At 46.3% G+C, this 26512-nt stretch overlaps 1 protein-coding gene across 2 annotated transcripts in view; it reads left to right on the top strand.

Moving 5' to 3' along the window:
- LOC147603613 (uncharacterized) overlaps positions 1-26060 on the top strand; it is a 43122-nt gene extending 17062 nt beyond the window's left edge. Inside the window, exons 2-6 of one of the 2 annotated variants that reach the window (XM_086796179.1) lie at positions 23641-23781; positions 24605-24697; positions 24816-25030; positions 25117-25170; positions 25418-26060. In XM_086796179.1, the coding sequence (XP_086652305.1) occupies positions 23641-23781; positions 24605-24697; positions 24816-25030; positions 25117-25170; positions 25418-25618 (704 nt within the window). In that variant the 3' untranslated portion in view covers positions 25619-26060. The remainder of the gene's footprint in view (positions 1-23640; positions 23782-24604; positions 24698-24815; positions 25031-25116; positions 25171-25417) is intronic. The other variant, XM_086796180.1, reaches the window with a different exon arrangement.
- The last annotated feature ends 452 nt before the right edge of the window (positions 26061-26512 follow it).

Raw genomic sequence — 26512 nt, forward strand, 5'->3', positions numbered from 1 at the left:
TAGAGTATCTTTGTAGTCCTGAATTTGGATTGCAAGCATCTCCACCTTGCGATCCCAAACTTGCCTTCCCGTAGGTAGACGTACCTCATAGGTATGGTCGCTAAGTGTCGTATCAAGCCTCAATTTCTGCACAAGTTTGTAGTTAACAAAGTTATGCGATTTGCCAGGGTCTAAAAGAATGTGAATCTTATGGCCATTCACTTCTCCATAAACTCGGAGAAGATCATGCAAGCCAAATACCTTAGAATTGAACAGACAATTAGAACAAGTACCAGGGCGAGAAAGTACAGTAATTGACTTATCTGTCAAAGACAACTGGTTAGCTGCCTTTGGCTTGTGTCCTGCGTTTGACTTGGTACCCTTTTGCTTCGGGCACTCATTACGCATGTGTCCTTTTTCTTCGCAGATAAAACAACGTCCTTTCTTCTTGAGCTTTAAAGCCCTAAGGAGTCGTTTCTTCTTCGCTGGTGTCGAACTGGAACTCTTCGAAGGTTGGTTCGAAGACTTGCCTTCAGTCGTGTTAGCCATAGGTGCGGAGAACTTTCTTTTATGCTTGTTTCCCCTGCTCGGTAACGGGTTTCGACTCTGAAGAGACCATCGTACCATCATAGATACGAGCTGAATGAATGGCCTCACCCAATGTTTTACATTTGTTATTTTTAACCTGTAATCGGTACGAGTCGGGTAAACCAGCTACGAAAAACCCCAAAAGAGTAGTGGGATCCATCTTTGTAGCTTTCATCTGCATGTCACGAAACTTCTGGAGGTAGACCTCATAAGTGAGGTGTTGCGAGGTCATGGTCAAAGCTGAAAACCGAGCAACAACATCGTAATCATCCTCTTTCTTGAGGAATTCTTTCTTGAAAACGTCTTCAAATTGTGCCCAAGTCGTTGGCTTAGGGTTGAGTTCCTTCCATCAAAGCAAAGCTTTGTCGGACAGGAAACGTGCTGCTAATTGGATATTCTTTCCATCATCACATGGATGAAACTGAAAGTGAACTTGCCACGTGTCCCCGATCTCCTTGGTTCGCTGCTTTTGCTCGCCCCCGAACGGTTCCGGAGTAATGTTGGGGCCTAAAGCTAAAGCCAAGGTATCCATACTCGAGAAAGTAGAGAGGATAGTGGTCAATAGAGCGATGGAGTTCTGCAAAGCTTGCATCTGGCCTGCGATTTGTGCCTGACGTTCCGTCGAAGAAGCTTCGAGAGCTACTTTGAACTCTTGGAAATCTGATTTTGACACAAAATCGTCAAAAAGATCGGCATCGGTACCTTCCGTATAGCCGGCAAGCCTTCACGTTCCACAAGGGGCTCCAACTCTGATTCTTGGGTCGACATCCTGAAGAGGGTACGTGGAGAGAAAATTCGATCTTTGCACAATGAAAGTGCGAGCGAACTTGAGAGCTTGAAAACTTGAGAGGTGTGTGGCAAGAAGCCCACTTAAGGGGTTTATAAAGATAGCCCCAAAAGCCAAAAAATCTCCAAAAGCTAGGCTTAGCTTTTGTGTTTTTTTTGAATAAATAAATAAATAAAAATATATACATTAATATATATATATTCTATTTTTTTTAAAAAATAAACACTTTTACCTTGGAGAGAGATCTTTTAAATCTTTTAATAAACCTTTAAAAAAAAATTAAACTCCAAAAAAAAACGAAAGCTCTAAAAAAAACTTGGCTTTCCTTGTTTTTTTTTCTCCTCCTGGATTAACGCCGTCGGCTGGTTGCAGGCGAATGAAGCTGCCGGCGCATGCTTTCCATCCGGCGGATGCTGTCGTCAACTGAAACCGACGCCTGAGTGCGACGTACGTGTAGCCGTCGGTCGGAGCTGCCTGTAGGCCAGCCGCGATAGCCTGGGCGCTTGCGCTAGGCTGGTCGCCTAGCTGTGTAGGCCAAGGCGCCTACGTGGGCCTGGCCGCCTGGCCGCCTGGCTTGGCAGGCTTGGCCGCCTGGCTACACAGGCACTTGCGCCTGCCTGCCAGCCACCAGCTGTCGATAGCGTCTCCTGCCAGCGCACAAACCTGCCCGCTTAGAAAGCGATCCAACACTTCTCTCGCTCTCTCTCTTGCGCCAAAAAGCAACGTGCTTTGTTGATTCTCTCCCTGCAGTTCATGCGTTTGCACAAACAAGTCTCTCTCTTCTTTGCGAAGCAAACGACCCTTCTAAAACTACCATCTCCCATCAACATGGGTTTCTTTGATGAAGAAAAACACACACTATTATGAAATCTGCAGTATGCACAGAAAAAACAGCAAGCTTTTTAACACATACCTTTCTTCGACCTCTTCTTCTCTACCTACCGACTTGCTCGTTCACGAGGTATGCTTTGATACCACTGTCAAATCCCCACGGATCTCCTCGTGATCGATCTTGGTTCGAAACTCGAATCCTGCAAACAAACGAACAAACAAACAAGCAAGGGGGTGCAGGCCTGACTCACCTCCCAACCATGACAGCCGTGGGCGAGCCCACAGACTTGGCTGTCTCCACCGAGCCACGAGCTGAGCTAACTAGGATGACGTACCGACCAATCTCCTCCTCGCGACGTCCCATACCGCCACGAAACGGTCCTCGCGGGCCTCGAGACTGTTGCTGGCCTCGGCTGCGCAAAGTAGGTGCACGTCTGCACTAGATCCAGGCTCCAAGACCATAGAGCTCTCACAAACTCGCGAGACTCTCTATAATACAATAACTAACCTTGGCCACCCTTTTATAGGCTCTTGGCCAGTCATCGGGCGTCCACACTTGGGCGCCCGCCCGTCCATAGTTGGGTGCCCGCCCGTTAGTATTTCCCTAACTCAGCTCATCAATCAGCGTGCCTAGTTCCAAGCTTCCCCAAGCCTCGAAACTAGTCTGGCATGCGTGTAGCACACGGTAGATACGCACTGTGCACATGACAGTTAGCAACCATCATAGTAGAGGCTAGTCTACAGCAAGAGGGCCTCCTCCAAATGAAGAGAGGGAGCTCCAATTTATAGATTTGGGCCTCCCATGAGCTAAAATGGCAAGAGAAGGCTATAATGACAATGGAGAGCCACACAACAGCTGAAGTGGACAACTGTGAGGCCACTTGTCTCACTTTGATCCACTTTCTTGCCATATCCCAATCTAAGAGATGGGTCCTTCCATAGACTTGATCTCTATGCCTTGGGTCCTACAATATTGCTGAAACTCTTGGGATGTAAACTCACCCCCTCTGTCGGTCCTGAGAACCTTGATCGAGGAACCGATCTCTTTTCCCACCTGGATTCTCCAATCACAAAAGCGCTGAAAAGCCTCATCTTTGGACTTTAGAAAGAAGACCCAAGTATGTCTGGAGAAGTCATCCGCCATCACGAGCATGTGAAACGCCTTACTCAAAGACGTGGTACTCATAGGACCACATAAGTCTGCATGAACAAGAGTAAGTGATGTCGAAGATCTATGTGTTGCTTCCTTCGGAAAGGCGGCTCGGTGTTGCTTCCCTTGTAGACAAGAGGAACAAACAGTAGATGGAGCCTTGATGGTCGGTAAACCCTCAACCAACCCATCCTTTGAAGCTCACTGTAGAAGTTGATAGCTCAAATGGCCAAACCGAGCATGCCAAAGAGTAGAAGAAGAACTAGAAGAAAGCAAAGCGGTCAACTTGTACAGACCACTATCTTGGACTCCTTGAGCCAAGATGCTACCAGTCTCATTATCATGAATGGTAATTTCATAACGAGAGAAGATCACCTTTGCACCCTGAGTTGTAAGAGCACTCACTGACAAAAGGTTAAATGCCAAATCTGGAATGTATAGAACGTCAGAGAAGTACCTCTTGTTCTCGGAGGAGCGGAAGATGGGGATGGTGCCATGTCCATGCACTAGCACGGAGAAGAATCACCCAAAGTGATCTCGCCTGTCCTGGCAGTGAAGTCCTTGAACCAATCTCGATGGGGTGTTATGTGAGCAGTAGCACCGCTATCCACAATCCACGACTGCGACTTAGAAGTCACAAGAGCAAGAATACGATGAGTACCTGTTGATAGAAGAATACCATCATCCTTCTTGGTCTGAGACACCGCTGTAGAGGAAGAGTTCTTTGCTTCTTCATCTCGCTTCTGCTTGTGACATTGGGGCGATTTATGACCCTTCTTGCCACAATAATGACCCTTCTTGCCACAATAATGACCCTTAATGTCCTTGTTTTTAGAAGATCTTCTTTTGTCTTTGTCTTTATCCTTGTGGTTATCGTTGGAGTTCTTGTCAGAACCTCCTTTCCCTTTCTTTTGTTGATTCTTCCCTTTATCTTGTGCAGCCAAAGCTCCATCAGAACCACCAGAGGTGCTAGTCCGCTCCTAAAAGCGAGACGCAATCTGCATAATGGAGGGGAGAACTTTCTCCCAAGTAACTGGAACAAGACGAGGAGAAGAAACAAGAGACTAAAAATAAGTATCAAACCTCTCTGGAAGCTTAGAGAGAAGCCGAATAGCCATATCCTCTGTAGAGATATCCTTGCCACAAACAGGAAGCTTGTTCTAGAGATCTTTCATCTTCGAGATGAAAGCAGATAAAGATGGAAAGGCAGAAACCGACAAGTTCATAAGCTGCTTTTCCAATGCCAAAATCTGACCCGGAGACGTAGAGATCTGCAAATGCTTTCCAAACTTCATGTGCAGCATCTGTTGTACGCACATGAGAGAGAACAGAATCTTGACAATTCAACATCAAAAAGGAGAAAACACGACGATCATTCGCCTGCCAAATATCAATACGTGCCTGAGTCACACCACCGGAAGCAAGGGTGGGAGGGGTGGCATTGGCAGGTGTAACAAGCCAATCCCAGAGATCCACGCCACGCAAGGCTGATTTCACCTTCACCTTCCACAAAGTGTAGTTGGAACCATCCAACTTTGCAGACTCAGAGAACATATGAAGTGTAGTCGGGGCAGCCATCACAAAAGCTTGGGCTCAATCTTAGAAATATGCACAATCTCGGAAGGAGTGTCCACCACAGGTATCAAAGTTGCCTCCAAAGCCAGAACCACCACAAGACCCCCTCTGCAAAAGGTAATGTCCATTGGAGAGGAAAACGCGGCCAAAGAGGGGTTGCAGTCCTGAAAAAACAGGCCGCCTAGTTCCAAACCATAGTAGCGACACGTTTCAAAAAACGCATTTCAAAAACGCGTTTGAAACGTTTCAAACCTTTCCCAGAAGTTTGAAACGCGTTTCAAACTTTCCCATCTTGGCATGTGAAAAATCAATACCATATATGATATTTATATGCCAGAATATATGGGATCATTGATAGCATTGATAAAATGATAATATGTTGAATATATGCATGCTTGTATGATGTATCAAGATTTAGTAATAAGTATGTACTATCATCTATGCATAATGGGCCCATGGCCCATGGGATAGCAAATGCCAAATATGCCAAGGCAGTCATCCATGTTCAAACTTCAAACTCAAAGTTTCAAACTTCAATCCTAGATAAAAACAATTCAAGAAAGAAATGAGCCATGGTGTATGCTGATATCCTGGGGCACTTTATCACAAGCACCAATGCCTTTGCCTTTTAGACCTGAAAAATGAGCCTTTATCCTGTTTGCAGATCCACCCAGACCTTATCACAATACTTGCACTTCCATTTTTCAGTGCCTGAACCCCCATACTTGCCCATGGGAATGACATGAGTCCACATTGAATCTCTAGCACGAGGCATTTTGGAAGCCTGGAAGGATGTTGCCCAAATTTCAAGTTTTGAAATTGGTGCAAAAATCAAGCAAAAATATGAAAACAGACAAGTACCAACCTTGCTAGCACGGTGCACAGGTCCCGAGGGGGCGGGTGGCGGAGAAATCACACGAACGAAGGCAAGCGTGGGGAAGGACAGTCAACTTTCTCCTTTGTACTATGCACGGCGTGTTTTTTTTGCTCTCTGGAAAGCGACTGAATCGACTGATATGACCCGTCTTAAATAACATTAAAAAATAAAAAGCCAAGTTTGAAACGCGTTTCAAACTCCCAGACGTTTGAAACGGGTCTGCTAAAGTTTGAAATGCGTTTCATAGCAACTATGTTCCAAACTCCAAGAAGGGAAAAAACGCTGAGGAGAAAGTACCTTCAGGCTGTAAGCGATGAAGCCAAAGTGAAGGGAAAGCAATCAACAGCAACTGTCCAGAAAACGCAGCATCCAGAGGGCTGCAAATTTGAGAAAAATGCAGAGGTGAAGGGGTTGAAGATAGGGCACAATCTGGGGCAGCAGAGGGAATCACTGAACCGGGAGCGATGATACCATGAATGAGTGCACAAAGCAGAAGCAAATAAGCACTAGAGTGTGCTGAGCAGAGAGTGCAAGAGAGAGAGAGAGAGAGAGAGAGAGAGAGAGAGAGAGAGAGAGAGAGAGAGAGAGAGAGAGAGAGAGAGAGAGATGGATCAACTATGTTGAATATACTGAAGTGATACAGTCCCAAGACTAGGCAAGATGGAAAAGTGAGAGGCCAGCCCACCTATTTATAGGTAAGAGGGGCTGGCCGATTGGACATGATAAATTGGCTGACTAGACATGATGTAGCTGGCCGACTGGGGAAAATACATCCAGGCTGGGAAAAATCCTAGAAAAATATACAAAAAAGGGGTGGTCAGCCCACAATCACGGGCCATGAAAAAGGGACCAAAAGGGACACCAAACATGGGTAGAAACTGGGGATGAATGTGCTATCAAATTTGGGGTTCTTCTTTTGCTCTGTTCGGAACAGGTCCTAGGCCCAGCATCTGCTCCACGGATGGGGAGGTACGCGGGATTAATTCGGAGTGCATGAGGAGCCTTGTAGTACTCCATCCATATGTAGGGTTCGAGGAGGAATGGGTGTCGCTGTTAGAAGTCATCTCCTGTCTATTTGTATACACCAGGGCCTCTGTTGTGGGTGTGCCCGCCCGTATATCATTTTTCCACACTCCCCGTATTTTTTCCCTATTTTTCCCATTTTTTTCTAGTGGCTGGAGGGCTGCCAGTTGATGCCAGGAGCACTCTGAAGCTGGCCGACTGCATCTGTAGCAGTCGTGGGCTGTCTGAGCGCTGGCCGACTTGTTCTGTGCAGGCGTGGGGCACCAGATGCTGGCCGACTGCTAATATCAGCAGTCGTGGACATTTATTCAGTCGTGGGCCTCTTTTAGAGCAGGCCGACTGCCCTCATGGGCTTGTATATATTGCCCCCCATCCTCCTCCACTTTCTCATTCAGTTATCTCCGGGATCTTGTGTATAGAGAAGAGTTTACACACATCTCTCAGTGTTTCTTGTGCTGATTATTTTCTGCAGTCTACTTGCTCTTGTCTACCCAAGTTTGGATATCATTTCCGCTGCATATTCTGACATGGTATCAGAGCCCTAGGCTCTAACAGATCTTGGGCGTTTTTCTGAGCAAGAGGGGGAGCAACAGGTTGCTGATCGGTGGACTGTTTCGGGCTGAACGGGAAGTGAAGGTGCAAGAGGAAGGCGGGCAGAGGGGCTGGACAGCCACTTGCATATATTCTGATTTTCAGATTTTTCCCACCCACCCACCCTTTCAGGTTACTCTCCGAGATGGCGGATTTACTCGAGATGGCTGAGAAGCACGTGAAGATTCCGACTCTCCCCACGTTCCCAGTGGATCGGCAGTTGGACGGGTCCAATTATGGCATCTGGAAGGTCATGATGGAGTCAGTTTTGGAGTCATATGATCTTGCTGATTTTATTATCAAAGGGGTGCCAAGGCCGGAAGCTGAGGAAGGGGAGGTTTTATCAGCGAGGAAGGACCGAGAGGCACATGCACAAATGTGGGACCGTGTCAACGCCAGGGTCCGGTCATTTATATTCCTCAATTGCACACCACAGGTGATCAACCATGTGAAGCACATGACGCTGGCGAGAGGCATATGGGAGCACTTGGCTTCTTTGTACAACAGGGTGTCACCCATGAAGCGGATATCCTTGGAAGTGCAGATGCGGGTTATGAACCCTGCAAAGTCTTCGACGATGCGGGAACACATTAACAAGCTGCAGGCCCTTCAGCAGGAAGTCCTTCAAGCTGGGAAAGAGATATCGTCCGAAGATATGGCCATCACGTTACTTTCCCACTTGCCTGGTCAGTATTCCGCTTTCTATTCTTCGTTGATCACGAGTGGCAGGCTCAGCACCATTACTTGGGAGGAGCTTGTGTCAATGGTCTTGGACCAGGAGGAACGTTTCACGAACCCTCCTCACGGCGGAGGTTCGGAGGCCTTAACTGGCCAACGGTCGAAAGGCCGTAATACCAACAAGGGCAAAGGGAAGGCTTCTCCAGATAAGTCTTCCGAGAAGAAGCCTGATCCAGAACGAGAGAAGCTGAAGGCCGAAAGATCTTGTAATGATTGTGGCGAGAAAGGCCACTACTGGAGGAAGTGCCCTAAGCGGACAGGGAAGAGTGCTGAGTCCTCAGCCTCAGCTGGGAAGACTCCGGCATTTGTGCACTTGGAGATGGTGGACTCCGATGATTCATCGTCTTCGAGCGAGGAGGCAGTTGGCTTCACCGCAAAGGATACTCGGGAATGGATTCTCGACAGTGGTGCTTCGAGGCACATGACTCCATCCCGTGACTTCTTCCTGGATCTGAAGCGGCAGTCAGGTCGTATCTTTATTGGCGATAACTCCACTATTCCGATTCATAGTGAGGGCCGGATGGAGATCATTCCCGACGGCAAGGGGGGCAAGCATGCTTCCCGTGTTCTTTATGTCCCTGCTCTGGGCTTTCATCTTTTGTCAGTGCATGAGGTATGCAAGACTGGCTTTCGGGTGGAATTTGAGGAGCATTCAGTTGCTCTAAGGGACCGTGAGACAGGCAAAGTTGTTTGGGAAGGCGGCGTGGAGAACGGCATCTACAAGCTCTCTGCACTCTCCTCACTGACAGGCTCTCAGGTCGGAGATTTGTGGCACTTTCGTTTTGGCCACTTAAATGTGGATGCTTTGCGGCGCGCCTTCCGGGACCAGATGGTGGTTGGCTTGCCAGATGTTGGTAGTAGGCAAGGACGCTGCAGTTCTTGCATACGTGGTAAGCAGCACAGGGAATCCTTTCCGAAGCAGGCTTCCAGGCGGGCTTCGAAACCTTTGGAGTTGATTCACACTGACTTGTGTGGACCACAGCAGATACCATCCTTGGGAGGATCTCTCTACTTCATGCTGCTTGTTGATGATTGTACCAGATTCACGTGGGTCTACTTTCTTTCACAGAAGGACCAGGCTTTTGCTCGGTTCAAGGATTGGCACGTGATGGTGGAGAAAGAGTTTGGATTTCAGGTCGAGACTCTCAGGGCTGACAAAGGAGGGGAATTCTCCTCGACTGTATTCTTTCGGTTTTGTGCAGATCATGGCATCAAAAGGGAATTGGCCAATACCGGATCGCCTTCGGAGAATGGAGTTGTTGAACGTAAGAACAGGACTGTGGTGGAGATGGCGAGGACCATGCTGGAGCATCGAGATCTTCCTCGTCCACTTTGGGGTGAGGCTGTGGCGACAGCTGTCCATACCATTAACCGCTCTCCGACGACTTCTGTACCCCATATGACTCCATTTGAGGCATATTTTGGCAGGAAACCCGATGTCTCGCACTTCCATGTCTTTGGGAGTGACGCGTATGTACATATTTCGAAGAAGCAGAGGGGGAAGCTTGACTCCAAGTCCCGCAAGCTGGTATTTGTGGGGTATAACTCTCTTTCCAAGGGATACAGGTTGTATGATCCAGAGAGGAACGAGATTGTTGTCAGCCGGGATGTGGTCTTTGTCTCGTATCATGCGGGATAAAGAGCCCACTTCCGTAAAGGAAGCCCTTTCACAGGATACTTGGAGGGAAGCCATGCAGGTGGAACTTGACGCCATCGAGAAGAACAACACTTGGGAGTTGGTACCGAGGCCGTCGAAGCGGTCAGTCATTGGTGTCAAATGGGTCTTTAAGACCAAGTACGCGGCTGATGGGTCGGTGGACAAACACAAAGCCAGGCTCGTGGCTAAGGGTTATGCTCAGCGGCCAGGCATCGACTACGAGGATACCTTTGCACCGACAGCGCGGATGACCACGATTCGGACCGTTCTTGCCCTTGCTTCTTCTCAGAGGTGGCCCGTGTACCAGATGGATGTAAAATCGGCGTTCCTTAATGGTGATCTGCAGGAGGAGGTGTACGTTGAGCAGCCTCCAGGCTTCATTGTTCCAGGATCGGAAGGGATGGTTTACAGGTTACGTAAGGCCTTGTATGGTCTTAAGCAGGCTCCGCGGGCTTGGAATCAGAAGACTGATTCCTTCTTTATTCGGACTGGATTCCAGAGATCGGTTGCAGATCCGAACCTATATCTCTTTCGGGAACACGGCATGGTCACACTCATCATCCTTTATGTGGATGATCTCATTCTCACCAGCGGTCATGTGGAGCACATTGGAGTGACGAAGGCTGCCTTGTCAAAGGAGTTTGAGATGACCGACTTAGGCTTACTCCACTTCTTCTTGGGATTGGAGATCTGGCAGACCCAGAGGGGGTTTTTCGTCTCTCAGCAACGGTATGTTCATGAGTTGCTTGAGGCCTTTGGGATGAAGAACTGCAAGCCTATTACTTCGCCGATGGACCCGAACACAAAGTTAACCGTTACAGATCCTTGTGAGCCAGTTGATGCCTCGCAGTACCGGAAGTTGGTTGGTTCATTGATCTGGTTGCTGAACACCAGATTGGACTTGAGCTTCTCCGTGGGGCTGTTGAGCTCTTTTATGCAGACGCCATTGAAGACTCATTGGGACGCAGGATTGCGGATCTTGCGGTATCTGCAGAGTACGAAGGATCTGGGACTCTTTTACACAGGAGGGAATGGAGTCAAGCTCCAAGGTTGGAGTGACTCAGATTGGGGAGGAGATCCAGACACGAGGAGATCTACTTCAAGATACACTTTTACCCTCGGCTCAGGAGCGGTTTCTTGGAGCAGCAAGAAGCAGTCGACTATTGCCCTTTCTTCGACAGAGGCAGAGTATCGGGCTGCTTGTGGTGCTGCTTGTGAGGTTGTATGGCTGCGGAGGCTGCTTGGCGAGATGGGGTTTCCACAGAGGGAGCCCACAGTCATCCAGTGTGATAACCAGAGTTGTATAGCTATTGCTCGGAACCCGGTTTTCCATGCCCGGACCAAGCATATAGAGATACAGTATCACTTTGTTCGTGAGAAGATCTTGGCGGGTGACATCTTGCTACTTTATTGTTCGACGGAGGACAATGCGGCGGACCTCTTCACGAAGTCTCTACCTCAGGCTACGCTCAGGCGGCACTCCAGCTCCCTGGGGTTGGTTACACAGCCAGGAGCTGAGAGGGGGTGTTAGAAGTCATCTCCTGTCTATTTGTATACACCAGGGCCTCTGTTGTGGGTGTGCCCGCCCGTATATCATTTTTCCACACTCCCCGTATTTTTTCCCTATTTTTTCCCATTTTTTTCTAGTGGCTGGAGGGCTGCCAGTTGATGCCAGGAGCACTCTGAAGCTGGCCGACTGCATCTGTAGCAGTCGTGGGCTGTCTGAGCGCTGGCCGACTTGTTCTGTGCAGGCGTGGGGCACCAGATGCTGGCCGACTGCTAATATCAGCAGTCGTGGACATTTATTCAGTCGTGGGCCTCTTTTAGAGCAGGCCGACTGCCCTCATGGGCTTGTATATATTGCCCCCCATCCTCCTCCACTTTCTCATTCAGTTATCTCCGGGATCTTGTGTATAGAGAAGAGTTTACACACATCTCTCAGTGTTTCTTGTGCTGATGAGGTGGGGTAGCTGACGAAGAGGGAGCGGTGCCGAGGGAGGCATTGAGTAAAGGAGTGGGACGTGCCGATGGAGAGGAGAGATCTTTAGAGGGTACTGGCAACCCAATCCTAGGTCTGTTGCATTGACCTTCGTCAAACAAAAGACTAGCAAGATGTCACCAGCCAAAATCTTCTCACGAACAAAGTGATATTGTATCTCTATGTGCTTGGTCCGGGCATTGAAGACCGAGTTCCAAGCAATAGCTATATAGCTCTGGTTGTCGCACTGGATGATCGTGGGTTCCTTCTGTGGAAACCCAATCTTGCCAAGTAATCTCCGAAGCCACACCACCTCGCAAGCATCACCACAAGCAGTCTGATACTCTGCCTTAGTAGAAGAGAAGGCAATAGTTGGCTGCCTCTTGCTGCTCTAAGAAATCGCTCCTGAGCCAAGGGTAAAGCCGTATCTTGAAGTAGATCTCCTTCCCAATCAGAGTCACTTCAACCATGGAGACTGACTCGGTCCTTCATTCCCCCTCCAATGTCATAAAAGATTATAAGATCCCTAGTACCCTGTAGATACCCCAAGATCTGCAATCCTGCGTCCCAATGAGTCTTCAAAGGTGTCTGCATAAATGAGCTCAATAGCCCCACTGGAAAACTCAAGTCCAATCTGGTGTTCAATAACCAAATCAATGAACCAACAAGCTTCCGATACAAGGAGGCATCAGCCTGCTCACAAGGATCATGTACAGTAAGTTTGGTATTCGGGTCCATCAGAGATGAAATAGACTTGCAATTCTCCATTCCAAAGGCCTCCAACAACTCATGAAGATATCGCTGTTGAGAAACAAAGAACCCCCTCTGGGTTTACCAAATCTCCAATCCCAAAAAGAAATGGAGTAAGCCTAAATCCATCATCTCAAACTCCTCTGACAAGACAGTCTTCGTCACAGCTATGTGCTCCACATGACCGCCAGTGAGAATAAGACCATCCATGTAGAGGATAGTCAATGTGATTCCCGAAAGAGATACAAGTTTGGATCTGCAATTGATCTCTGGAAACTCTTTCTCAAAAAGAAAGAATCAATCTTTTGGTTCCAAGCCCTGGGAGCCTGTTTAAGACCATACAAGGCCTTCCGCAACGTGTAAACCATACCTTTCGATCTCAACATACACCTCCTGCAAGTCACCATTCAAGAACGGAGATTTCACATCCATCGAATACACCGGCCACTGTTGAGAAGAGGCAAGGGCAAGAACTATCCGAATCGTGGTCATCCTAGCTGTAGGTGCAAAAGTGTCTTCATAGTCGATGCCAGGCTGTTGAGCATAGCCCTTAGCCACAAGTTTGGCCTTGTGCTTGTCCACAGACCCATCGAACGTATACTTGGTCTTGTAGAACCACTTGACACCAATGACTGATCGTTTTGATAGCCTTGGAACCAACTCCGAAGTGTTATTCTTCTCTATGGCTTCAAGTTCCACTTGCATGGCTTTCCTCCAAGTCTCCTAGGAAAGAGCTTCCTTAACTGAAGTAGGCTCTTTGTCCCGAATGATACGAGACATCAATGCAAAGTTTACCTGTAAAGGCTTCTCTGACTTACTTTTATCACGAACTCTGTGTGATCTTTGAGGTCCATCCGCCGTGGTTCACTTGGAGGGATACTCCGTAACACCTGATTCATGAATGGTATCCAACCACGTTGGTACTCATACAAAACGCGGAGCCTCTTGCTGCTGTTGTGGCACTTCTCCAGCCTCGGGCTCAATCTCTACAACTAACTGAGGTTGGCTAGTTGGAACAATAGCGTGGGAATCATCCTCATACTCATCTGGTTCTCCAAGAAGTGGTGGCTCCTCAAAAGTGGAATCTGGAACATGCTCATCATCTTTGTTGACAACAACCTCATTTTGCTCTGGGTCATATAACCTGTAGTCTTTGGAAAGAGAGTTATATCCCACAAAAACAAGCTTCTGGGACTTTGAGTCAAGCTTCCCCCTCTGCTTCTTTGGTATGTGAACATAGGCATCACTCTCAAAAACTCAGAAATGGGAGACATCTGGTTTCCTGCCAACATAAACCTTGAACGGAGTCATCTTAGGTATTGAAGTCGTCGGAGATTGGTTGAGGATATGGACAGCCATGGCCACAGCCTCTCCCTAAAGTGTACGAGGAAGCTCTCAATGCTCCAACATCGTCCTCGCTATCTCCACCATATTCCGGCTGTTTCGTTCAACTACTCCATTCCTTGAAGGAGACCGTGTATTGGCCAGCTCCTGCTTGATGCCATGCTCCGCACAAAAGCATTAGAAGAAAACTTTGCTCCTTGTTAGCCCGAATAGTCTTCACCTGCAATCCAGACTCTTTTTCCACCAAAGCATCAATCCTTGAACTGAGCAAAGACTTGGTCCTTCTGTGAAAGAAAATACACCCATGTGAACCTGCTACAATCATCCACAAGCAGCATGGAATACAAGGAACCTCCCAAAGATGGGGTCTGCTTAGGTCCATGCAAGTCACTGTGTACCAACTCCAGTGGTTTCAAAGCCCGCTTTGTAGCGTGCTTCGGAAAAAATTTCCTATGTTGTTTCCCACGAATGCAAGAACTACAATGGCCGTGCTTGCGGCCAACATCTGGCAAGCCATCCACCATTTGGTCTCAAAAAGCTTGTTGCAGCGCGTCCACATTTAAGTGGCCAAAACGGAAATGCCACAAATCACGATGCTGAGTTCCTAATCCGTAAGAGAAGAGAGTGCTTAGAGTCTGTAAATCCCATTTTCCACTTTGCCTTCCCAAACGACTTGGCCTGTTGCTTTGTCCCGGATAGCAACAAAATGCTCATCAAACTCCACTCGCATGTCAGTCTTGCAAACCTCATGCATTGACAAAAGATGAAAGCCAAGAGGTGGAACATAAAGAACCCGGGAGGAATGCTTTCCATGATCTCCAATCTGCCCTCACTGTGAATTCGGGATAGTGGACTTGTCACCAATAAAGATGTGACCTGTTTGCCATCGAAGATCTTGTAACAGCTCGTGCGAAGGAGTCATGTGCCTGGAAGCACTACTGTCTAGAATCCACTCCTGAGTATCCCCAATGGTGAGACCAACCGCCTCTCTGCTCGAAGAAGATGAAGCTCTGGTGTCCATAATCTCCAAGTGCACAAAAGCTGGAGTCTTTGCGGTTGCAGTGGGATTAACACCTTTCTCGGTTCTTTGTTGAGGACATCTCCTCCAATAATGATCCTTCTGGCCACAATGGTAAGCATCACAGTCTGAGTCGGGCTTCTTCTCAGAAGACTTCGCCTATGAAGACTTTCCTTTGCCATTGTTGTTGTGGCCTTTCGACCACTTGTGAATCAAAGCCTTAGAACCTCCACCCTGTGGAGGGTTCAGAAACCGCTCTTCTTGGACCAAAACCATCGGCACAAGCTCCTCCCATGTAATGGTACTGAGCCTCCCGCTGGTGATCAAAGAAGAATAGAAAGCTGAGTACTGAGGGGATAGATGAGACAACAAAGTGACGGCCATGTCCTTTGATGATATCTCCCTCTGAGCTTGAAGAACCTCCTGCTGAAGAGCCTAGAGTTTGTTGAAGTGCTCTCGCATCGTCGAAGACTTTGCAGGATTCATCACTCGCATCTGCACTTCCAAGGAAAGTGTTGCCAAATCCCTCGAGCTAGCGTCATGTGTTTGATGTGGTTGATCACTTGGGGTGTGCAATTAAGGAAAATGAAAGAACGCACATGGGCATTGACACAATCCCACAACTATGCTTGGGCCTCTTGCTCTTTCATGGTGGATAGTGAAAGCTTCTCCTTCTCCAACTTTGGCCTTGGAACTCCAACTACGATGAAATCAGCCAAATCATAAGACTCCAAGACAGACTCCGTCATTACCTTCTAGATGCCATAGTTGTTACCATCCAATTGTCGGTCCACCGGGAACGTCGGGAGGGTGGGGATCTTCACATGTTTCTCTGCCATCTCGGGGGTTCACATGGTCTTGTGAAGGGACGGTGGGTGGGGAACAAAAAATGAAGAAGAGGCTGCAAATAAATGCAAGGTGGCTGTCTAGCAATAATGCCGCCTTCTACCTTCTTCTCCACGTCCCGTACAGCCCATAAATTCTCCAATCAGTGCCAAACGCAGCAGTCCCGAATGCTCTCACACTCTCCAAAGCTTGAAGCCACCTAGGGCTCTGATACCATGTCAGAATGAGTAACGGAAATGAAACAAAAACAGAGCAGAAAGGAAACACAGAAATGCTGGAGAGAGAAGTGCTGTATAAACTCTACTATATACACACGATCCGGTACTACAAAAGTGGGGGGCAAGGCCCACACTATATATGGGCTGGATCTGCTGGTCGGCCACTGCAATACAGGCTGACAACACCACAAACAGCCCATGACTAGAAAAAATCCAGTCGGCCAGCAAAACACCAAGTCTGCCAACAGAAAACTAGTCGGCCAGCAACATGATGAGTTGGCCAGCAGAAAAATAGTGGGCCCCACTTGAGCAGCCAAACCTACAAGTTGATAGGGAAAAGACAGCACCCCCACGGCTGGAAAACTGGGGAAATATATGGACAATGAAGAAAAATGGAGAAACTCACACACGGGTGGGCACACCCACAACAGTGGCCCTCACTCCCTACTCTGTAATATGGTACAGACAGGAGATGACTAGACAGGAGATGACTGCTAACAATTACATGCAAAGTTATCCACATGCATGCATGCCACATGCATTCATGCCACATGCAAAGCTACTTACATGCATGCCCCACCTATAGGCATGCATGCTACATACAAAGTTATCTACATGCATGCAACATGCAAAGCTACCTTCGCTACATGCAAGCCCATGCAAGCATGCAAATTCATTCAAGTTCATGCAAGCCATGCAACCATACAAGTAATGCAAGCTCATGCAACCTCACTTTTTTTGCATGTAATCTCTTCCACTTGCATGTAAAGCTATCTACCCCACCCAAGTCTATAAAAGAGCACCTACCAGCCAAGAGAAACTCATTTATTCCATTTTCCTCACATCTACTTGATGCCTAAAGCTGGGCGCCCTACTTACCTCCTCTCAGCTAGGTGCCCTGTTTTCAGCCCCCTTCTTGTGCCCCAGTAGCTGTACAATCTGATTTCAGCCGCCCTCCTAGCATAGCTACTATTGTATGACCTGTTTTCAGCCCTGAAGTCTTCATGATCCAAATAACATTGAATCTGTATAGGAAGCTTCCCTATGATGGGAGTGACTTTAACTTCTTTGCCCTCAAAGGTGGCATCTGCATGAAAATCCATGCCCAACTCCTCGGGCTTTAACCCAAGGGTAGTAGCCATCTGAATAGATATAAATTATATGTAGAGGCATTATCAAAAAGGAACAAAGCTGTTTGATCCTTCAACTTGCCCCAAGCCTTGCATAAAATTCTGCTCTTATCCCTTCAACTTGCCCCAAGCCTTGCATAAAATTCTGCTCTTAGGTTCATGTGCAGAATTACCATGTACATTGGTATGACATTCACACTTGTTTTTTTTTCCTTTTCAATTGGCCTTTGGTCCATGATCCTCCCATAGTTACCAAATTTCACTGTCCGTAGATAGCTGCCCATAGGTGCTTATTTATCCACCCGTAGGTGATGCCGCCGAGGAAGCACCAAGGGGGGTTTTTGAGCCCAGGACCTCTTGGTCCTAGGCAAACACCTATTCACACTTGGTTTTGCATCCTGCACATTATTCTTTTTGACATTCTGAGGGCATTGAGATTTCATGTGATCCTTATTGCCACATAAGAAGCATTTTTCCTCTTTTAATGCATTCAAAAATATGCAGACTGGACAGCTTGGGATCATCCTTCTTACCTCTCGGCTTCTTTTTAGAGCCTCCTTTTGCATCCTTGGACTTATTGGGCATAAATTTAAGTGGCTGTCCACCCTTTTTCTGCTCATTTTCAGATCTAAATTTTCCTTTGTATGAGCTGAATTCTTGCCTTTTTGATGCTCCCTTGCCATGCAGTTTCTCAGAAATAGCAACTGACTATATCAGCTCTTGTAAAGTGCTGTGAGGGTACACTGCTAGGCTTTTCTGGATGATTGGTTGCAGCCTTGAGGCGACTTTCCTTTTCTTCTCGTCCTCATTGATTGATATGAACGGTGTGACCTTGAGAAGAATCTGCCAAAATTTGGAGACATATGAAGAAACGGATTCACCTTCATTCTGTGTTAACCAATCTCATTCCTTCTGAACATCTTTTTCAAAGTGGGGAGGAAGAAACTGATCATAGAATTGCTCCTTAAAAGTACTCCAAGTACGAGCAACTGTTCTGTCTAAGAGCTTTGCCATCCACCAATCACTCGCAGTCTCTTTAAGATGCATTCCAACATGCCTGAGCATAGATTTTTATGTGACATCCTCAGTGTAGAAGGCTATTTCAAATTGCCTTATGAATGCAAGTGCCTTAGTGGTGTCCAGCTGTCCATTATAGCTCTCAAATTTAATGTCCTTGTCCACCAACTTGAATTCTTTGGCCTTCTTGCTGTGCCGAGCATCCCATCGCACTTGTTCATCATCTCCTTTGACATGTCTATGATGGCGGCAATACCCAAATCTAGGGCTGTTTTCCTGTGCAAAACCCTTCACTCGGGATGGAACTCTTGGAGCAGGAAGATACCTAGAAGATAGAGATGTCACCGACAATGCATTTAGATCTTCCGCATCTCTCATAGGGGCTCAAAACCCTTCTTCATCTGCTCGGCATAAATGTCGATATACATCATTCCCTCGGGCTGCATGCCCTCTCATTTCAGTTGCCCGGGTTGCATGCTCTCTCATAACATCTGTTTGGGTTGCATGTCCACTCACATCACTTGCTCGGGTTGCAGGCCCTCTCACATCACTTGTGCAGGCTGCATGCCCTCTCACAACATCATCAGAAGTCCCTTCATGGGATTGCTTGCGAGGTTGCCGTGTGAAAACCCACTTGCCTTCATCATCGGAAACAAAATCGCCGTAGCTTTTCAAAGAGCCAACAACCAACTCTCAAGGTTTCTTAATCCCCATCTATTGTACAATTGCATCAAAAGTGACCACATCTGCCTTAACCTGAGACTTGGACTCAATAACCCTCTGTACATCCGGGTCCCTTTGTAAGGCACGAAGCTCTTCAAGCTCATTCATCAATGCATCAAGATCTTGCTGATCTTCAGCCCTAGCAGCTAACTGTGAATTGTTACCTCCCAAAGCCCCAACTTGGTCTCTGTCTTTATCCTCTTCCCGCTTGCAGCGAACACGAGTGATAGAATTCTCCACAGATTGATTTGAATCGCTGGCCATGATGTATTTACTAGAGTCTTCAGAAAGAAAAGAATTTGTGTCCCGGAATCGGTCCCTACCAACTTTCTGAGAATGATACATAGACTGCAAGGGTGCAATAATGCCTCTACACAGACAGGAGGGCCACGAAGTCTTTCCACACGCTCATTGCTGCTTAAACCAAAAGTATCTTCTTTCGAAGCACGACAATAAGATGAGGGCTACCTTAGAATCCCAACCTTCTTTCACGGATAATGACTCCTTACAGCCATATCCAGATTCCAACATCATGTATACAATATGGCATAAGCTTTGTAGAAAGCCAGGCTCTGATACCAATGTAACGGAGAGGGGAGCTGTCACATGGAAATCTTATCAATCATGAATACTCATCAAACACATGAACATGCTAGAGAAAAGAGGGAAGAGGAGAACTCTGCACAGTACACCACACTAGGGGCCGGAAGGTGGGCTGACCCCCTTCCCCCCCCCCCCCCCCCCCCCCGCCCTCTTTATGGTTAGATTACCAAAACGGAGTCTGCTTTAGATACAACCTTTTGGGTCCCCGGGGATTCTCCACTGGCTAGCACCTGATTCTTCCTGTACAAGATGAAAACAAGAACAAAACATATGCTGAATTCAGTGTTCCTTCACAAAACAGGAGAGCCTTCACGGCTTAAAGCACATGTAGGAGCCCACAACATTCCGACATCAGCCCGGGACAGCCCTGTATGATCGTTTCCAACCCTGCAGAGCCCATAGAGCAAATGGACCAGCCACCAAGAGGCTGAACCAGCAGTGGACCAGCCTTAAAGGTGCTGTACCAGCAGTCGACCAGCTCTTGGGACTCTCAGAAGAAGTCGGCCAGCTGAGATTTGCATGTCAGAACACCACCGGCCAGCAGAGGGAGTCCTTTTTCAACTCGACCAGCCTTCTTCTCTTAGAGGATGAGTTGGCCAGCAGTTTTCCACCATCTGGATCAGTCGACCAGCAGTCTGGTGAATCGGTGATACAGATCTTGTCGATCAGCTGTGGACAGCTCCAGATCAGGTCGGCCAGCTTCACCATCCACTAGTAAAGCATGCGTTCAGCCAAAAAACGACTGCTCTCCAGTAATAGAGCTTGTCCTCCAGAAATATCCAAGCGTGTGCTTTTTAGGTCCAGGAAGGGGCGCCTATAAGCAATCAGCCCATAAATATGTCCAGTGCTTGTCCTTTGGCCGCCATGTGTATTAAAATAGTCCTGTCCAGTGTGAACAACTTATAAGGTTGCCCAATCACTTATAAGTGAGTGTGGACCTGCATCAATAAATATTAGCATGTGAAATCATAAAGCTGTAAGTTGAGTTTTTAGGGACACTTACCAGCTGTAAAACTCATGTAGACCACCTGTCAATCCAAAACAGGTGTGCACATACACGTCCAAAGGGTGCCCAGGCATCCCAGGCCCCATGGACAACACATGCAATAATCTCAAGCATTGTCTAGGCAAACAAGACATATCCAAATATAAAATTAAGGTCATGCACACACATGAGTGCAACTAGAGTGGAAGAACTTCCAAACGGGTTGACCACTGCTGGACAGCTTGTACACATGGGGCGGCCAGTCTAAAAAGCACACATGTACCCAAAAATAGCAAAAGCCCATACACGGCCTCTATACATGCTAAAATCAGCATGTTTTGCCCCAAAAAGCACCATCTACACACAGAAGTTGCTAAATATAGAAAAAGTGGGCTGCCCCCTCGTGCACCCATCTGTACCACGCCCAGCCCATGTGAGGAGTCGCCCCCACACATGCTGGCTGCCCACAGGCTGCACAAGCATTCTGGGTGTCCACACCTCCACCATAGCCACCTGTATAGTCAGCAAAAAGCACACACCAGGTCGCCGCCTCCTTCTCTCACTGCAAGTGCTTACACACAGGCTGTTCTTCCCTCCTTACATTCTCTTCCCCTCTTAGGCCACTAAAGAACTCTGCAGAGACCCTAAATCAGCCCCAAATTCTGCATAAACCACAACATAGAGATGGCGATTTGGCATCTGCAAAAGTTGTTCAGACTCCAACCTTAGGAGACAAGATAGCCACAGTATCCATGGCAAAAAGCACGCTATACAGTAGGCATAAGCTAGGGTTTACCTCAAAGAAAACTCCCTACACAGAAACACAGAAAAAGCACCAAAAAGCATCGGTGCTTCCCTCGTGCTTTTTCTCATGATGAGGTGGCAGAAGGCTCTGCACTGGATGCTGCCTTCCTCCTCTCTTCCTACCGTCCGGAGCATTCGATACTACCCAGACCATGGAAAGCAAAAAAGCAGCTCATAGACCAAAGTCTAGAAGACTCTAGCGATGGATTTCTAGAGCTACTCCGTTCAGGAGTTTCTCATGAAAAAAGCCAGTAGGTCTGGCTCTGATACCAATGTAACCCAGTGTTAACCCTAGGTTATTCCAACCCTGGTTAACACTGGTCCAAGGCCTAGTCTGAGACGCAGCATTATTTCCCCCTTCTATTAGATTCACGTCCTCGTGAATCCCTATAGGAGATAACAAACTATAAGTCCAACCTCAAATTCGTAATCCCCAACATAGCCTCTACTTAAGTTCCCTGGTCCTTGCCTAAGCCATCTTGGAACTCCTATAGTAGATCTGGGCTATTAGAATTATAGAAATCCTATGAGGTGACTCATCAGTGAATCTAATTCTCTAAAAAAAAATCAGAGATTCACAGATATAGGAAGTGGAATGCAATTTATGTGCCATACAGAAGGCAACCTCAAAATAACCTTTGAACTTTAGCACTATATCACTACATCGTTTAGTAAATCATACCAAACCCTATGTGCCTTGTCAGCGATCACAACCTGAGTAAGTGCTACAAGCTCCAAAAGATTATCAATCCAGTGTCACCCGTGTAGACTCATGTCACAACTGGACACGAGAGGTTCTTGTCTAGTGAATTTGAAAAGCAATCAGTGTTTTCTGACTCCACTCTTCCCCCAAAGCGAATTATACTCCACACTGGAATTGGATCTCCAACCCAATACTATGGAACTTACTTCATAAGAAGTTGCTCCCATAAACTCACTTGCCACACTGGGTGAGTTCCGCTAAGTGAACTGGCAGTAAAATACCCATCAAGATCCAACATCCAAGAATGTGATCAATCGATAAATAAATATCCGATCAAGTCCTTGTATGAGTACATCCATACATCGAGCCATGGGTAAACAAGATAGTCAATACAAGTCTCATGTAAAGCTTGAGGTAATTCCTCACCCACAACCATGTGAATGTAAATCCGCCTTGGCTATCTTAGCTGTGTGTTCACTTGTGCAATACTCGCACAACCCTATGCTCATCAAGTCAAGCTAGACAATACCCATATCAACTGTGTCAGAGGTACTATGATACCAACCCTCCAATCACTTGCACAAAATACAACATCGTACCGTGCTGTCCACCAACAACTTTCTCTCAAGCATTGTTGGTAAATACACATAGTATATGCTTCCATACATGAGATAGGTTCCTCACTATTGTTAGTATCTTCAAGACCTGTTTTTGTTGTACGACACCTGGTACTATACACGCACCAAATCTCAGTAGTCAACACTGAAATCGCAAATGATTCTGATTGTCCAACTACCAAATCCCCTCTATACAGTGTAGGTAACATGGTGTGCGTGTGCATAGAGAGAGAGAGAGAGAGAGAGAGAGAGAGAGAGAGAGACAGAGATTACTCAATTAGGAAAGCACAAGCTGCCCTCTCCTTCTGAAGAAGAAACAAAAAGAGAGAACCTCTCTCCCTCCTGCACACACACGCCAGTATAGAGAGGAAGCAGTCATCAGGCTCTGATACCAAATGTAAAGATCCCTTCTTGAGTAGCCAAACCGTAACCCTAGATCAGCCCTCCTAGCTCAGAAACATGGAGAAGATGAGCTCCCAAAAAGCAAGAAACACTAGCATGGCATAGATTATTTAACCACCCATCCATATATATACTTGTGACCTTTGGGCATGCAATGTGAACCTGACCAGCCACACCATGGTCCATACTTATGTGCCCCTTGTCCTCCAAGTCCCTCATGCTGCACATCCTCGAGTCCCTTAGCATAATGGTTGTCACCCAATAACCTCATTAGTATGGACAAGCGTTCACAGTTAATATGCTAAGTGTTGATGTGCTGTCCTATGCCGCCATATAATTCACCCTATCCAGCGCAAAGGTTGTTGGGGCCGTAACATGGGGGGGCATTAGGCAAAGAGGAGTCAACTTTATTGCAGTTGCTCATTGGGACCAGCCAGCTCTAATATTGCAAATGAGCTTCAGATTCATGTTATATTATTCTTAAGTTGGCACCTTACCTGAAAGTTCCTTACATATTTACATAATGTACTTAATTTTATCTATTGTCAAATACAGTATTTTAGTAGCGTCTACTTTTACTGAAAGCATGACCACTCTATTCTGGGGGCCAAAAAGCTTAGTATGTAATTATTGTTTTGCCTCTTGCATTTGGAAATGTGTAACATGGTCTAAATTGTAGGGCCTAATAAAAATTGTTCCATTGAAGCTGTAGGAAACTGTTGCAGTTCCTTTCAATTGAGGCTTTCAGCTCGCAGTTACCATCAGCTTCATCAATTGCCAAATTTGGGAAGGCAGGCACCTGTGAAGCTACTACCAGTTCTTTTGCACTTTCCATGTCGTTCACCTGGTAAGTGATGCACGGCTTGCTCTCTAAGCTATGCTTGATGACATGTGTAGAGATGCCTTTAGTATGCAGTCTATGCGATGCCTTTTTGACCAGGCTTTCATGAGTGAATTTCCTCTTGTCAAGTATGGAGTCTTCATGGATGGTACTTTACCATGAGAAGGGCGTGTCTTGGGAATAGCATCGCATGCTTGCCTAGCTGTTAGCACAAATACAGGAATAGCATTGCATGTGTGCCATGTCATCACGCATGTTACCTGCTTAAGCTCATGGCTAACAGGTTTACTATTGGCATGTCTGTGGCTTAAATTTGTTCTTTTTCTGCTTAGATGAACAATAGCTTCTTCCAGCTCTTGTACTTCACTTCTTGTCCGTTGCACCTTTTAGTCGGTTCGTTGAAATCATGTTCCCTCATTTAGGTCTTTCCTTTGACTATCATGCTGTATTAAATTTTATGGACATGCCAAGGCTTGAGGGCTTAGCTAGCATTGTAGCGTCTCAGTGTGTGGGCAAAAAAAGGAAAATCGGGAAGCATGTTCGCAGTAGTTGTGAAGGGCTAATGGTAAAGTCTTTGATGTGAGTTCACTGTGAGTCTGTAACATGAGTCCCTGCTTTTGAAGGGATTTGTAACATGAGTCCGTGCTTTTGTGTGTGTGTGTGTGTGTGTGTGCACGCACGCTCATGTGCGTGTGGGGGGGCAGAGGAGGGTGGGGCTGGGTGGGTGAGTGGAAAATGGAAAATGTTAAGTCTTTGCCATGTGTCCTAGCTTCCATATCATGAGAAATCGAAACAGTACCACATAGTTCAATCTGCTTTGTTTTTGCAGTAAAGCGATTTTCTTCAATCGTAGGGCTTGCAGCAGCTGCTAGTTTCGCAAGCTCAGTATCTGGCTATGGGAAAATGGTGAGGTGTCAGGGAGGTAAAAATCAAGAATTTAAAATGTTTTTTTCAGACATGCTTGTCTATCAAAGCATTTCGGTTCTAATACATTCAGAATGGTAATAATGTTTGTGGGTTTTTATTGCTTGTAACTGCAGTTACAGATGACACTCCAGCTCAAGAGCATTACACTGAGTGGGATGAAGGCAATTCACCTGTGCTGGTTTGGATGAGGCGACTATGGGTGCCACTGTTAATGGTCATGACAGTTGCAATGGGATGGCATTATCCCATATCCCTGGGTATTAATTTGATCTTCCTTTTATGGAGCACAAAACCCACGCCATCTTCGATTTACATCTGGGTTGAGCAGGTTTGTGGCCTATTGTGGAGTTTCATCTGAAGCTCAATCAAGATACTTGATTTTAAGCTTGAAACTTGAAATGATTGTACTTTCAGAAGAGGTTGCAGGCGGCACAACGCACTCATGGGCTCAGTCGATTAAAAGCTCAGGTGATGCTGCTTTGCATCTCTATGACTTAAAACACTAAAAACCTTGTAGATGTATTTGTGCTCAATATGCTTTAGAAGGATCTCACAGTCGATTGTTTAGAAGGTGAAACGACTTCTAGATTCTGCAACTAATTATAGGGTGTAAGGGACCAAGAACAATCTAGAAAGACTTATACCATTGGTTTTACAAGATTTAGCCCTTTGTCTTTTGTCCATTTTTCAATGAATTCTTGTTAAATGATTTCAGTTGAGTAATGCATCGATGATGATGCACGTTGAAGTTCGTGACTATGGGGTTGGATGCCTTGCTCGTGTCTCTTCGCTAACTCAAAAGATGGTCGTGATTGGTGTGCTCGGAGATTGGTGGGTGCTTTACTCATGTTCTTCATCAATTAGTGGGTTCAACATTGGATCATGGTTCCCTGTATCACCTCCTGATCAGTGGTGATTTTGACTAAGAATAATGGCCCTGCCTTGCACCTCTTTTATTGTAAGGTGGGTCATGAATTGTCAAAGCCACTAAATTTTTGAAGTAGGAAAGTTTTGACTTCTATATACAGTGAGGCAGGATTTTTGTATTAGAAGTTCCTAACACAAAGCAGAAGTAATGCGGTATCATATGGAGGGGAATGAGCATTGCTAGAGAGCGTGGCTTCATGCAAGTCCAACACAATCACTCCATGAATGTTTCATACGACAGAAAGGTGGTGCGAAAACAGTCGAATCATAGTTTCAGTTTCAGCTTGTCTACCTAAGGTAAAGTTATACATACAGCGGTGTTGAGAGTAGTACCTCAAGTGCAACACAAGTTCAAACAAGTAGGTTTGGACCAAAATTTACTTGAAAATTAATGAACACTTGTTCATTTGAGTAACATTTTACTTTTATTAGTTCTGATGTGAAAATGTACGACACCAAGTACAAGCTTTATATTTTGGAAAAAATGTGTAGAAATGTGTTTGTATGTTGCCCATGTCCACAGCCCACTTGCTCCTCTGCAGCAGCACAGTAATATCCTAAATCATGGTGATAAGAGTCATAAATGTAACTCAAGAAATTATAATATGCCGATAAGAGTACTGTTGGAAGAGTTTCGTTGTGGCAACTTGTGGTTGTATTTATATCTTTACAACATGCTTAGTCTCCTTTTTATGTCCATGAATCGTTCCAGATCTTAGATTGTTGATTGGCAAGCATCAAGCTGAAAGAATTTTGAAAGAAGGGCATCAATTTTTTTTTATTACATGAATCGAATTTCTATTATAGCATTATTGCCAATGCTCTCAAAATTCAAATCATATAAGCAAACATCGTTGGTTTTCTCAAATAAAATGAGACACCT

This window comes from Cibotium barometz, chromosome 63, assembly GCF_041138505.1.
Source record: "Cibotium barometz isolate CiBa-2024 chromosome 63, ASM4113850v1, whole genome shotgun sequence".
Lineage (NCBI taxonomy): Eukaryota > Viridiplantae > Streptophyta > Polypodiopsida > Cyatheales > Cibotiaceae > Cibotium > Cibotium barometz.